This window comes from Lynx rufus, unplaced genomic scaffold, assembly GCF_022079265.1.
Source record: "Lynx rufus isolate CCGP_SWC_20201006 ecotype Redwood Valley unplaced genomic scaffold, mLynRuf1.p SCAF_24, whole genome shotgun sequence".
In the NCBI taxonomy this organism is placed as follows: Eukaryota; Metazoa; Chordata; class Mammalia; order Carnivora; family Felidae; genus Lynx; species Lynx rufus.
The window spans coordinates 11,996,821-12,010,263 of record NW_025814839.1 but is presented as its reverse complement, the minus strand read 5'-3'; the positions used below and the strand labels follow the sequence as shown (position 1 = coordinate 12,010,263).

Genomic DNA, 13,443 nt, shown 5'->3' with positions numbered 1-13,443 from the left:
AAGTGGTCCTCCCCGTCAGCGGTGAGGCCTTCTCATTACTTGGGTCTGCAAAGGAAGGAGAGGTGGCCAGTCAGGATCCCTTGACCTTCCTAACACTCTTCTGTGATAGAATTTTGCACTCCCACAGCATGAACAGATGCCTTCCCGTTTGCAGAAAGCTCTGGTGCCCAGCAGAAAGAGAACTGGCTTTAAATTCAAACAGGGGCGCCTGGGTGGCTCCGTCAGTTAAGCGTCCGACTCTCGATTTTGGCTCAGGTCATGATCTCGTGGTTCGGAAGTCTGAGCCCTGCCATCGGGGCTCCAGGCAGGCAGTGAGGAGCCCACTTGGGATTCTCTCTCTCTCTCCCTCTCTCCCCACCCCTCCCCCAATCGCATGCACTCTCTCTCTCTCTCTCTCTCTCAAAACTAACTAAATAAATAACTAACTACATAAATAAATTCAGACAGACCTGGGTCAGGTACTTACTAAGCTGAGTGTCCTTTTGGGCATGTGTCTTCACCTCCTAAGCCTCGGTTTCCTCATCTGTAAATAGGGATCACATCTGCGCTGCACGGTGAGAGTGGAGGTCCCATGTGATGGCATTTAACGTGCCTAAGACCTAACCAGGACTCAGTATCCCTCCCTGCTCCTTTCTCCTCCGCTTGTCCATGACGCGTGAAGGGTGGCTAGACTTTACAGAGCAGACGCTCTCAATGCCCCGGTGTCAGGGCCCCTGGCGCTCCCTGTCCCGATACAGATGGACAGCGACCCACAATATATACCCAGGACTCTGCCTTAGGGCTGGTGAAGACAGGCTGGGCCATGTCCCCAGGGGCCACCCTCAGCCAATGATGGGGGTGTGTAGGAGGGTAAACGCTGCAGCTTCCTGCCCCTCCAGGGGGACACCTCTGAAGCACGTTCACCGCCATCTCCCCGAGCTCCCCAGTGGGATTAACTTCGGCTGTCCTCAGCGTGCCCTGCTCTGTAGCGGACCTTGTTTCGGCTCTTTCCCTTCCTTGTCTCATTTCTCCATCCCTCCCAGAGATGCATCCTGGGGTCACTTCCCAAGCAAACCAAGGTTCCCATCCTTGCCTCTGGGGGAACCCCACTTAAATTCGGATCTCGGAGCACTTGTAATCCCCCAGGGAAACCCCACGTGGAGTTCAGGGCCACTGTTCTTCACAGCCCAGACTCTCTGAGAATGGTCCCCCTGGACAACAGCAGCAGCCCTGGGTCATGTCTTCCTCATGGCCAATGCTACTACACACTCACGATGGTAATCACATCAGCTGTGCTACATCTTGTACACACTGTATCTCAATTAATCCTTGCAGCAGCCTGTGAGGTGGGCCATACTATTATCCTGTTTTTCAGGGGGAGGCCTCGGAGATGTAACGAGATTCAACTGCTTTTCCAGGTCACACAGCCAGCGGGGAGCAGAGTTGGGATGTGACCCCAATCCTATCCGACACCCCATTTTGGTTTCCCGCCCCTCTGCCGTTCTGTGGGAAGCCTGCCCAATCCTAACACGGTCGGGGGCTCCAGAGACCCCATACCAGCCACCTGAATTTCCCAGAAACCCTCTCCGGGCCCACAGCAGGGGCCCCAGCGTCACAAAAGCCCATGCCCCACATTCTGGTAATGTCAGCTCTTCGTTGCCAGGCCAGCTGGGATGGTGCATGACCTCGGCAGCTTGAGGCTTTTACTAGCAAGAGGTGAGCAGAGCAACTGTTCATCAACTCTCTTTGCTGGGGGCAGATGAAGAACAGCCTGGAACCAGCTGCAAGTATCTCTGAAGTCCTATCATCTCTTTGTTCCGAGGCTTCACAAAAATGAGGTAAATGTCACCAGGCATCAGCTTAAAGGCAGGCGTGGAAGAGTTCCCCTTGGTTTGAAAGAGGCCACCACCCCCTGGGTAATTAGGCCAGGCTCTACTGCATTAAAGATGCCAGCGAGGAGGAAAGGCAGTGAGCTGGGAGCTGCTAACGGCCACCTATAATCAGAGAGAGATTGAATTACACAAAGAGCCTAACTGTCCGAGAAGAATTCAAACCAGCTATTTTTAGGCAGCACCAAAGGCTCCTGAGGGCTGTTGCAAATTCAAACGGCTTGAATTGGGTGCTACGTGGAGCGCACTAAGGAGTTTTCATTCTAGGAAGAAAGGGGCATCACAACGGCTCAATAACCTTGTGCTATGTGCTTTCTCGATTTTATCTCACTTGGTGGTCACAGCAATCTTTAAAGGTTGGAACTGTCCCCATTTTACAGATGAGGCGCTTGAGGCTCAGAGAGGAAACAACGTGGCCAGAGTCAACACGGCAAGTAAGTGAGAAAGCTGGGATAGAAGCGATGTCTGCCTGATTTCAAAACTTACGCTGCCCCCCTAGCCTTTGTGGACTCTGCTTAGGGGCAAAGAGCAAACCAATTCTCCCCCCTCAGGACGCAGAAGGAGGAAATTTTTCTAGCTGTCATCTCCTCGACGCTACACAGCAGAACTCATGAAGATTCATATAAATTATAAAATTCAGGGGTCCCGGGCACCTATTAAAGTGAAGGAGAGACCTCCAGAACTGGCAAAGGAGGAGCTAGGCATGGTCCATCCATCTAGTGTGACTTTCCACGAACATCTGAGGCTCCCCTTGGCAGAAGCCACCAGAATGGAGGATCAGTGAGCACAACACAAGTACTGCACGAAATTCCCCTTCTAACCTTCAAAGACAAAAAAACTGCCAAGACTAACAGTACACAAAATACACTGTGTAAAGTGAGCCATAAGTCAAGGATCTATTTTTTCATGGTACTGTAAGCTTCATAATACTTCCACCAAGACAGAAAACAAACAAACAAGCAAGCAAGCAAGACGAAAAGGTGCTGAATCCTGAGAGAATCTGGCCTGCCTGCAGTTTTGGGGGCTTTAGGCTGCACGAAAGGGCGGTCAGCACCATGGACAGCCACCCAATGGGCCCAACGTGTATCTAACACATTCAATGTAGTTCTAAGGAATCTTCTAACACAGATCTTGCAAGAATCTTTCAAGCAAATGAAATTTCTTGCAACATCCTGTAAAGCCGTAACGTTCTCAAATCGCTGGCAGGTCTCTGCCCCTGGGAGGAGAGCTACACTTGCTGACACATTTAGCAAACTGCTGTGAAAAATGTAATCCAACCAAGAAGGAAGTCCATTTCTCGGTTCTTTTGTAACAAGGGCAAAGAGTCCACGTGCCTGAGAGTCTGTGTCAAGGAAGAATAGCAGGGTGCCTGCAGACATTTGCTCTGCTAACCTTTTAATGCTCTCACTACTTACTGTAAGAGCATTCCATCACCTCGGAAACATGTAGGCTGCCTCCCTATGCAAGGTGTATGCCCCACCAGTGGTGCTTGGGAGACAAGAAGCCTCCTTTGGATCTTTCTAATCATTAAGAATTCTGTGCCACTGCTCAGGGAAACGCAGTTAAGATACATTGTTGATATCAACTAATGACTCTACAAACGGAATCCGGTTTCCACCATACCTGTTTCCTGGTGTGTTTACTCATTTCCCTGCCTGGTATAATACTCGCTGCTATCGTGTGCCAGTACCTCGGAAGGCCTCCCTTTCTGATTTACTTATGTATAAATCGTGTCCAGGAATGGAAAGCCAAAGGTGCCACTGGGTTCTGACCCAGTCACAAGGACACTGGCAATTCTGTTTTGCTTCGAGTCCGCAAATGGGGCAGAAGGAGAGATCAGAGGTCAGGGAAAGGAGGAGGTAAGCTAGATCCAAGGAGTTCTCCCAAAAGAGAGGAGATGAGGTCCAGAATCCCTTACAAGAGGTCAAGGTGTCTACAGCACTGTAGTGAGTGAGCACCCAAACTAGCAGTCAGGGAGCTGGGTTCCAGCCCAAACTCAGTCCCTAAGAAGCACTGCGGCCTTGGAAAAATCATGCCTTCCCATCATTTCCTAAAGCTACCTTTAGGCTTTTGCATACCCCATTCCCTTTGCCTAGACTTCCCTCCCACCCCTTGGCAACTTCAGTCTGGATATCCTCCTCTTCCACACCAGGAAAAAAATCCCATGCATCTTTCAAGGCCCTAACCAAACAGCCTTCTTCTGTGCAGAGTTTCAGTTTCTAAAGCTGTAAAATGGGACATCAGCATATAAGAAGGTGCTTCCAATAGGGCACTCAACACATGACCTTTGCTGACCCTGGACTTTTTGTTCATGGCTGGAATATACGGCTCTCCCTCTCATCTAGAAGTCTCCTTAAAATGGGATCCCACCCAAATGTCGCTCCCTCGGCTCCTGAAGACAGAGCCCCTGCCATTCCCCCATATATACACCCCCATGCTTGAACAGACCCCATTGGTGCTGGATCTGTTTCTCCACTAGACCATGAGCTCCTCAACCATGGAGACTGTGCTTTATTCTCCACTCATCCTCTCCATGCCTAATCCCCATGGATGCTCATCAAGTGTTTTGGTTCAACGAATGGTCTCCATGTTCTCTCCAGACACCATGGTATCAACTGGGCGCCCACCAGGAGTCTCGATTTGGCACATCGTCAACCATCCATCTCCTTATCCAAGCCACTTCCGTTCTTATCTCAGCCATAGCAGCCCTGAGGTTAATAAGGCTTCAATTTTCTTCTGGAATCTCCAGCTGAAGGTGCCCAAGCTTCCAATCTTGTACAGTGATGATTCGGGACAACTGCGGTGGACTTGGAGAAGCCTAGACTCCACCCTCAGCAGACATGACTACGTTCCCCTCTTGGACATAAATATAAAAGACTCCTTTCTCAGAGGGAACAAAACACCATCCTGGGTAACTTTTCTGCTGCCGAGGTGGGCAAGCGGAGGGGTGCAGGAACATCCCCACCAGCATCAGGGGCTACTCTGCAGCACCCACACAGCCCCCCCACTGCTACAAGGGCAAGACACACCCCCTTATACAGAATCTACTGTCTTTGTGTGCCGAGGCTTGTATATTTCAACGGACCGAACATCTTCGATGGCCTGTGACAGTGTGCTTCACATCAGGTGATCACAACAGTGTGTGTGCGTGCGCGCACGCGAGCATGAGAGAGAGAGACAGAGAGCGAGGGGATACGTCCAGGTTATCCAGTCAATCTGAACATTAACCAAAAGCAGGTCTGGCTGATATCTAACGATCTACATGGCCTTATTCTTGTTATCCAGCCCATCGTCATCCACTAGGATGTTGTAGCGGCAGCAGCCTTCTCACGAAATGCCCATGATTTTAGGGCCATCTCTTCACATAGTCAAGGTCACCATAAAAATAACATAAATATTGGCGTAAGGGGATCAGTGTGAGGACGGTAGATTCGCCATCAAATTAAAACCTCGTGGTGCGCCTGGGTGGCTCGGTCGGTTGGGCGTCCGACTTCAGCTCAGGTCATGATCTCACGGTCCGTGAGTTCAAGCCCCGCGTCAGGCTCTGTGCTGACAGCTCAGAGCCTGGAGCCTGTTTCAGATTCTGTGTCTCCCTCTCTCTCTGCCCCTCCCCTGTTCATGCTCTGTCTCTCTCTGTCTCAAAAGTAAATAAAAAATGTTAAAAAAAAATTAAAAAGAAAAAAAAAACAACAACCTCGTTACGCTAGCGGCCAAACGAGGGACTCGCTGTGTGGCCATTCTCCCGCCTGGGTTTCACACGCCACCTCGGCCAGCCAGGACTCCAGCCCCGGGGGTGAACTGAGGCCCCCGTGGGGAGGCAGACGGTGCTTCCGCTGGCAGCAACCCGCACCTCTGCAAACTGGCAACACGCGCCACCCTACTGCGCGGCAAAAGCCCGAGTGGGGCTTCGAACACACGGGATTTGGGAAACAGAACACATGGCCAAGCAGGCCCACCATGAATTTTTTATCAACAATGGCATTCCCATGGGAAAAGCCTGTCTCTACGTTCCACCAAACCCACCTGTGTCCTGGGCAGGCAGCGTCACCTCTGCTGAGGTCTGAGGCCTTATTATTCAAAGTGTGGCCCCTAGCCCAGCAGCCTAACGTCATCTGGGAGCTCCTCAGAAATGCAAACTCTCACCCTGACCGGCCGAACCCGAACGTGCTCTGTAACAACATCTCCATAGGGTTCACGGGCACATTCAAATGTGAAACGCTGGCCCAGGGGTCAGAGGTGTGGCTGTGGGTTCCTGTCCCTGCCTCAGGGACTGCATCACAAGGGTAATCGGCAGAAACCCAGCCCTCCATCTCCTGTCAAGGTCATCAGCAATCTTCATAGGTTTGCGGATCACCTTTAAATACACTGTGTGGCCTTGGGCAGGTTTACTTAAACTCGATAAGCCTCAGTTTCCTCGGTGTAAAATGGGAATGATTAACACGGAGGCTGTAAGGAAGAGAAATGAAATTGGGCCTGTCGTGGGCTTGGGACAGTGCCTGGCACAGAGCAGATTCCTGCTAGACAGACATTACCTGTTCCAGAAGGGGGACCGAGGGACAATGTCTGCGGAAGAGGGTCCATGCTCACTCCCCTCCCTCCCTCCGTGTGGAAACTGGAGAGCACGTCCAATAAGACCAAAGCAGAGCATGAAAGACGTGGGCCCTGTAACTGGTTTAAGTCCTCCGCTGCTTATGTGACACTGACCCTCAGTTTCCTTTACTGTAAACTGGGAGTTAGAGAATAATAGCGCCCGTTTCCAGGGTCACCGTGAGGATGTGCTACTCCACATAAGGCACTGAGAAAAGGACCAAGTGTCTGCTTTTGTCATTATCTCTGTCTGCATCATCACTAGAGACAATACACTTTCAGAAAATCAGGAAGGCAGGCCGAGCTCAGGCTCCAGCTCACTCTGTCAGGGAGGAAGACAGGGGAGGAGGCGGGAAGACAGGAGGCCGCTCTGGGTGGGAGGGAGGGAGGGGACACAGCTCGTGGAAACATCCGAATTCCACGGATCAAAGCGTTCGGCAAGGGCCGCGGTGGAAGGTGGGGCGGGCGCAGGGCTGCGGGGAGTGCTGGGGAGCCCCAGCAGGCGCAGGGCAGGGAGCAGGCGGCCTTGCGGGGAGGGGCGGGGCCAACTCACGTACACCTGCGCGCAGACTCCTGGGCCAGCTGCAGCCGGAAGACGGACAGGCGGTTGGCGCCGCCGCACACGCTGCCGCGCTCGCCCTTGCACTCCATGTCGCACTCGGCCTCGCTTACGTTTGTCGCCTGGATCTTGTGGCCGCAGTAGCACTCCGCACCGAACTCCAGCCCGGCATACAGGTAACCCCTGGGGAAGGCTGCTGTCAGTCCAGGGCAGCTACCACCATGCAGACCCCGGGGACACGTAGGCTCACCCAGCAAAGTGGAGACCTGGGGCAACTGGAGGGCTCTGGGGACAAGGACCCCCAGGAACCCTCCCCCCCCCATAGCCACACCGTGTCCTACTGACACCCACTTTATACACTTCCACACGTGGCACACTTCACACACACGCGCACACACACACACCCCCAAGCCCCGAGTCCTTCTGTCCCAACCCACTCCGTTGCTCCTCCCTGCCTAGAGCCGTGCTCCAGAGTCCAGCCCCTTTATTGCAGGAAACATCCCCCAAAATGATGCCTCCATGTCCCTTGAGAAAAGCTGGAAGGAAGGGAGGAGGCAGGGGCTCTCGTATCCCCTTGGAAGATGGCAAAACCAAGGTCACATATCCAGCCAAGGAGAAAAATTCCTTTTCCTAAAACTCCAGGCACGGCAAGGTTTTTGACTTATTTTCCCCTTGGCCTTGGGATCGTTTCCTAAAAAGGACTCTGTGGACACTCGTTCTGTAAACAGATGAGACGCCACGGCCTGTCTTGGCTGTAGCGGGTAGGGGCGAAGGGAGAGGATTAGGACAAGCCCTCATCAGCCCCTCTCGCCTCGGAGGCGGAACCAGGAAGGCTCCTCTGGGAGCAGCCTCCAGAATGCTGGCCACATAAGGCTGGCCGGAGGGGAACGGTCAGCTCAGGTCGTGACTCTGGACACCTGCGGGCAGCTGGAGAGACAGACCCGCCCGGACTCGTGCCCCCACACGCCTCAGTGACTCCGGGTGGCACCTGCCCTTGCCTGCTCCACACACCCGCCTGGCCGGGTGCAGGGAGAGCAGCTTAAACCAAACGGGTGTCTCGGTGCCTGAACCCCACCGAAATCCTGGGGCTCGGCCAGCCTGCTTCCACCCGTCTTAGTCTTCCCGTCTCTCTGAAGCCTTTGCTCTGGGGTACCCCGGACCCCTCTCATGTAACTGGACCCACTAACAGAAGGAACAATTTCCAAGGGAAAAGAAAAAAAAACCACTTCCAGTGGGTGTTATAACTCCAGAGCCGGTGGGAGCTTCCTCCTCGCCCCTCCCTTGGACAGGAGACACCTGCCACGTCAGGACGCACAAGCGGGCCCCAAGGACACGTCCGTGTGGTGAGGACCCGAGGCCTCAGGCCACCAGCCAGGTGCGTGCCTGTCTCGGGAAGGGATTCTCCAGCCCTGTCCAAGCCCTCAGAGGCCGCAGGTCTCCGCGGTCCCTTGAGAGCAAGCCCATGGGGACACTGAGGCAGAATCATCTGGCTAATCCCACTCCCGGGCCATTATTTCCTGACACCCAAAAATGGTGTGGGATGATAAGCGTTTGTTGGTTTAAGACACTACATTTGGGGGGCGCCTGGGTGGCGCAGTCGGTTAAGCGTCCGACTTCAGCCGGGTCACGATCTCGCGGTCCGTGAGTTCGAGCCCCGCGTCGGGCTCTGGGCTGATGGCTCAGAGCCTGGAGCCTGTTTCCGATTCTGTGTCTCCCTCTCTCTCTGCCCCTCCCCCGTTCATGCTCTGTCTCTCTCTGTCCCAAAAATAAATAAACGTTGAAAAAAAAAAATTAAAAAAAAAAAAAAAAGACACTACATTTGGGGATCATTGGTTGCCCAGCAACGGATAACTAATTTGGGAAGGGAAACGGAGTGAGCCTTGCCATCCTTCAGGCCATTGGGGTGTCCCTGGGAGCGCCCCAGACTACTGATCCCGATAAACCTCCTGTTGCCCTTGCCGGGAGGATCTTTCCAGAATTAAAACAGATCATACCCCTCCACTCTCTAAACCAGCCCCCGCCCCCCCGGGGTCTCCACCGCAGGCAAATAAGCTTCCAGATGGCTTGGCTCAGCCTACCGACCCTCCTATCTGGGGTTCTTTAACATGGACGGCCATTAGGATCACCCAGGGAGCATTTTTTAAATGCCACACCTGGCTCCCATTTCGAGACAGTCTAATTTAATTGGCACTGTGACCCTAACGTGCAGCTGAGTGTGAAAATCGGCGCAGCGATGCTCTAACCATGGTCCCAGGACCCGCAGAGCCTGGACAGTCTTGGAACTCTTGAAAAATGCAAATTCTTGGGCTGTACCCCAAGCCCGCTGAATCAGAAAGTGAGAACGGGCAATCTGGTTTTGCAAGACTCCGGGTGAGGTTCGTGGTCACTCCGGGCTGAGGACCCTGCCCTAGATCCACCCTCCCTGCCCCTCCCCTCCCCCGCCCTGCTACCTACTGCCTCATTCTCAATGCCTGGCATCGGGTAAATGTTAAATAAGTATTTGCCGAATGAATGGACACCACTCTCCTGATGAACGCCGCCCAGCGGTTCCCCCCTTGCCTGCGGCCAAGCCAGATGCTTCGGGTGGCATTCAAGGCTCCGTGTCAGCAGGCTTCAGCCAGCCTTGCCGCTTCCCCTCTAGACAACTCCCCTCGGACCTTCTGTGCACCCCCTCCCCACTGCCTATGCAAGGATGCTGGCTATTTAGGATGTTTCAGGAGTTCTGATCTTTGAGTGTGCTGTTATTTCTGTCCTCCTAGGACTACCTAGAAAACTCCTATTCATCCTTCAAAACCTAGCTTAAGCTCTCACCTCTGTAACCCTTCCTGAGCCCTCCATTCCCTCAACCTTCACGGGCCCCCTGTACTTTAAACGGCACCCTCAGCCCAGCACCCATCACGCTTGAGGTCTCCATACCCTGGTGTCCTCGATCCGTGCAATGTGGATCACAACATTCCTGCCTCTCGGGGTCTCGTGGTGGATGAGAGTTCATATCTGCCAAGTGCCGAGAACAGTGCCTGGCACAGGGAAATGCCCGCCACGTGTAAGCTGTTGGTTTTCTACTGCCCAAGCCTGCTCATGCCTCTGTCTTCCCAACTAGCTGGGGAGCCCCCCACGGAGGGCAGGGTTATGGCGGACTCATCTCTACACCTCCAGCACCTCACACACACGTGGCAGGGATAAACACTTGCCGAACTGAAGGGGATTAAGTGAGTTCGTCTGACTCGTCCTTTGATGCTTGGCTGTCACCTCCTGGGACTCCTTCCTGACACCCCAGGCGGGCTGGGGGCCCTCTTCTGCATTTCTCGTCTGCGATTCATTCCATCTGAACCCTCACCCCGCCCTACTGCCCTTCTCTGTTCACATGTCTGTCTCCCCATCAAGGCTGTGACTCCATGGGGCCGTGGACGCTGTGGAATTCACCTGGGTCTCCCCACGGTCTGACAAATAAATTAATGAATCGATACCATCAAGGGCTCAGAGACCTTCCCAAGCCGGAGACAGCCCTGGGCTCAGGCAGATGATTATAAAGGGGACAGTGTTTCCTCATGAAGGACACAGGGAGGAGTCCCTCGGCCACCCACTTGCTCATTTCCACGACAGCCATGTAGCTGAGGTCCTCCAGAGTTGGTGACCTCAGGGCCAGCCGGCTAGAGTCTGAAAGTGAGCATGGCAGCAGCCTCTTCAAAGCTATTCTGGGTCTGGGGCGCCTGGGTGGCTCAGTCGGTTAAGCGTCCGACTTCCGCTCAGGTCATGATCTCGCGGTCCGTGGGTTCAAGCCCCGCGTCGGGCTCTGTGCTGACAGCTCAGAGCCGGGAGCCTGCTTCGGATTCTGTGTCTCCCTCTCTCTCTGACCCTCCCCTGTTCATGCTCTCTCTCTGCCTCAAAAATAAATAAATGTTAAAAAAAAAAAAGCTATTCCAGGTCCAAGGTGGCAATGCTGGGGCCCGGGCTTGGACTGAGGGTCCCATCACCACCTGACAGTCTTTTGGGGCCTCGTCCACCCTTGGAAAGTCAGCTCCCTCCCCCAGTGCGTGTTCTCCTCGAGAACATCATTTTCTTCTTCAATTGGGAAACGCTGTGTTTCTCCCTGGGGGGAAGAACAAGGGATTATGCACCCCTGACCCCCAGGCTCCCACCTCACCCTTCCCGTGGGCATCTTACAAGCCTCCCACTCAGATTCACACCTCTGGGCTTTTCCCACACACAAGCTCAAGTCCGGACCCTCGCACACACATTCACAAAGTCTCCTGCACACACAGCCGCTAGTGTTTAAAGACCATTCCGTGTGTGCACTAAGCTTACAAACATGACCCGCTGACTCCGCACGCTGTACATGCAAACTCCCACCCAGGCCACTGCGTCCCACGACTCCACGATCACAAACTCCCACAAACCACCTCCCGAACAGTCCTGCTCATCTGCACGCGTGCATGCGCGTACACACTCACACGTGAACGTACACATACACACACCCTCGTATCACTCTTTCCACGGGGCCACGGGCTCATCCTCCACTGTGCCCTTCCACGGGAGAGGAAAGAACACCACGGAAGGAAGGGGTCTGAAATGAATGGAGCCCGGGACGTCGGAGCCCTACCGTTCTGCACAGTTGTCCTGGCAACGGAAGATGGTCATCTTCTTGTAGTCGAAAAAGGACACGCCTCGCAGGGCCCGGCTCTGGGTGTCATCCAGGTAACAGCCGATGTACTTGGCTTTGGGGAGAGGAGAGAAGTCAGGTCTGGCTGGGGACAAAGCAGAAAGGGTTTCGCAAACCAGGGGCAACCAGCGTCCCTCCGGCTATGTGGCTTTCTTGACCTTTTGGTACCAGCCGCTCCCTCTGAGCAGAAAAGCAGAAACGAGAGACTAAAAGTCATGTGTGCTGGCTGACTCTGATTCATAAGGGCAGCGCAGGCCACAGAGGAGGAAGGGACTCTTCTGGGTAGCCAGGGTTAAGACCAAGCCCCTGGGCTCTACTGGTGACAGCAAAGCACACGGGAAGCCAAGCCAAGGTCATTCCCTAAGCGCCACGCAGATGAGACCCATAGTAAGACAGCTCTGAAGAGCTTGACATGGCTGAGAGCATGTTGTCATTTCTACAAGCTGCCTTAAAATGTCTGTTTTTCCCTGGACACATGGACTGGGATATCTCAAAGGCACCGGGTTAGAGAATACTAACCCAGTGAGGCCAAAATGGAAGGATCTGCGTAAATGTTTCTACCACAGCGTCTGACACACGATAGGCACAAAGGTACGATGAGTGGAACAAGAAACCGGCCATTCGCTGTGTCGTGCCGTACTTTATAGTTTGCCAACACGCGGGCCAGCGTGAGTGCTTTCATCCAAAGAAAGACTTTACATGATGTAAAACCACCAGTAAGAAACCATACACAACAGGGGCGCCTGGGCGGCTCGGTCGGTAAAGCGTCCGACTTCGGCTCAGGTCACGGTCTCACAATGCGTGGGTCTGAGCCCTGCATCGGGCTCTGTGCTGACAGCTCGGAGCCTGGAGCCTGTTTCGGATTCTGTGTCTCCTTCTCCCTCCGCCCCTCCCCTGCTTGCTCTCTGTCTCTCAAAAGTGAATAAACATTAAAAAAAAATTAAACAAATAGAAACTATACACAACGTTTTCTTAAAGTAGTAACTGGGTTCCTGTATTTCATGGTAAACAGTAATTCTCACATGAAGACCACACTTCACAGTTTATACAAGTCTTTCCCCATATGTTCTTATAATTATTATGACCTAGACATGTGCTTTGCTAAGTGGTTTCTACTTACTGTCTCACCGAATCCTTACAGTGATCCTCCTCCAAGGTAAGTACTGCTATTCCCACTCTGTACAGAAGAGGAAACTGAGGCCCAGGGAGATGAAGTCACTTGCCCACGGAAGCACAGCTGGTGGTGCCCACGCGGAGCCAGGGTGGACCTGGGCGATCGGGCTGCAGAACCGATGTTCTGAACCACTGCTCCCATCTACTGAAATCCAAAGATCCTTGCGAGGACTCACATGAACGGCGGGGAGCACTGCCACGTTCATGCTCTCGGACGACTGAACAGAGGCCCAGAAAAGTCACGTGTCTGGCCCAAATCCTGTGGCTCACTGGTGGCAGAACAAAGATTTAAGTCCAGGTCTAGGGGGCCCTAAGCCAGCGCTCTCTCCACTATTCCATTTGGAAGTAACTGGAAGATCCAGCCAGCCCTTGGGATCAAACAGCCCTCGGGGGGAAATGACTGCGGGAAATACCGCGTGCCACTTGGTCACTTTCCCTGGCTGGCCTGCTGTCTATTTCACCCACGGGCTTGTGACCCCCTCGCTCACAGTGAACAGCAGGGTCTGGCGGGGGGGGGGGGCAGGCTCGCTCCCGGGCAGTCGTGCCCCCCAGCGCAGCCCTGCTAAGTGCAGAATTTGTCAGCCCCACTGGAGATG

General features: G+C 53.7%; 1 protein-coding gene across 1 annotated transcript in view; it reads right to left on the bottom strand.

Annotated features, from left to right (window-relative positions):
• Window positions 1–13,443, bottom strand: part of WSCD2 (WSC domain containing 2) — a 114,869-nt gene that overhangs the window by 30,061 nt on the left and 71,365 nt on the right. Inside the window, exons 3-4 of the mRNA XM_047088380.1 lie at window positions 11,615–11,729; window positions 7,013–7,197 (exon numbers count right to left, since the gene is read on the bottom strand). Of these exons, the coding sequence (XP_046944336.1) occupies window positions 7,013–7,197; window positions 11,615–11,729 (300 nt within the window). The remainder of the gene's footprint in view (window positions 1–7,012; window positions 7,198–11,614; window positions 11,730–13,443) is intronic.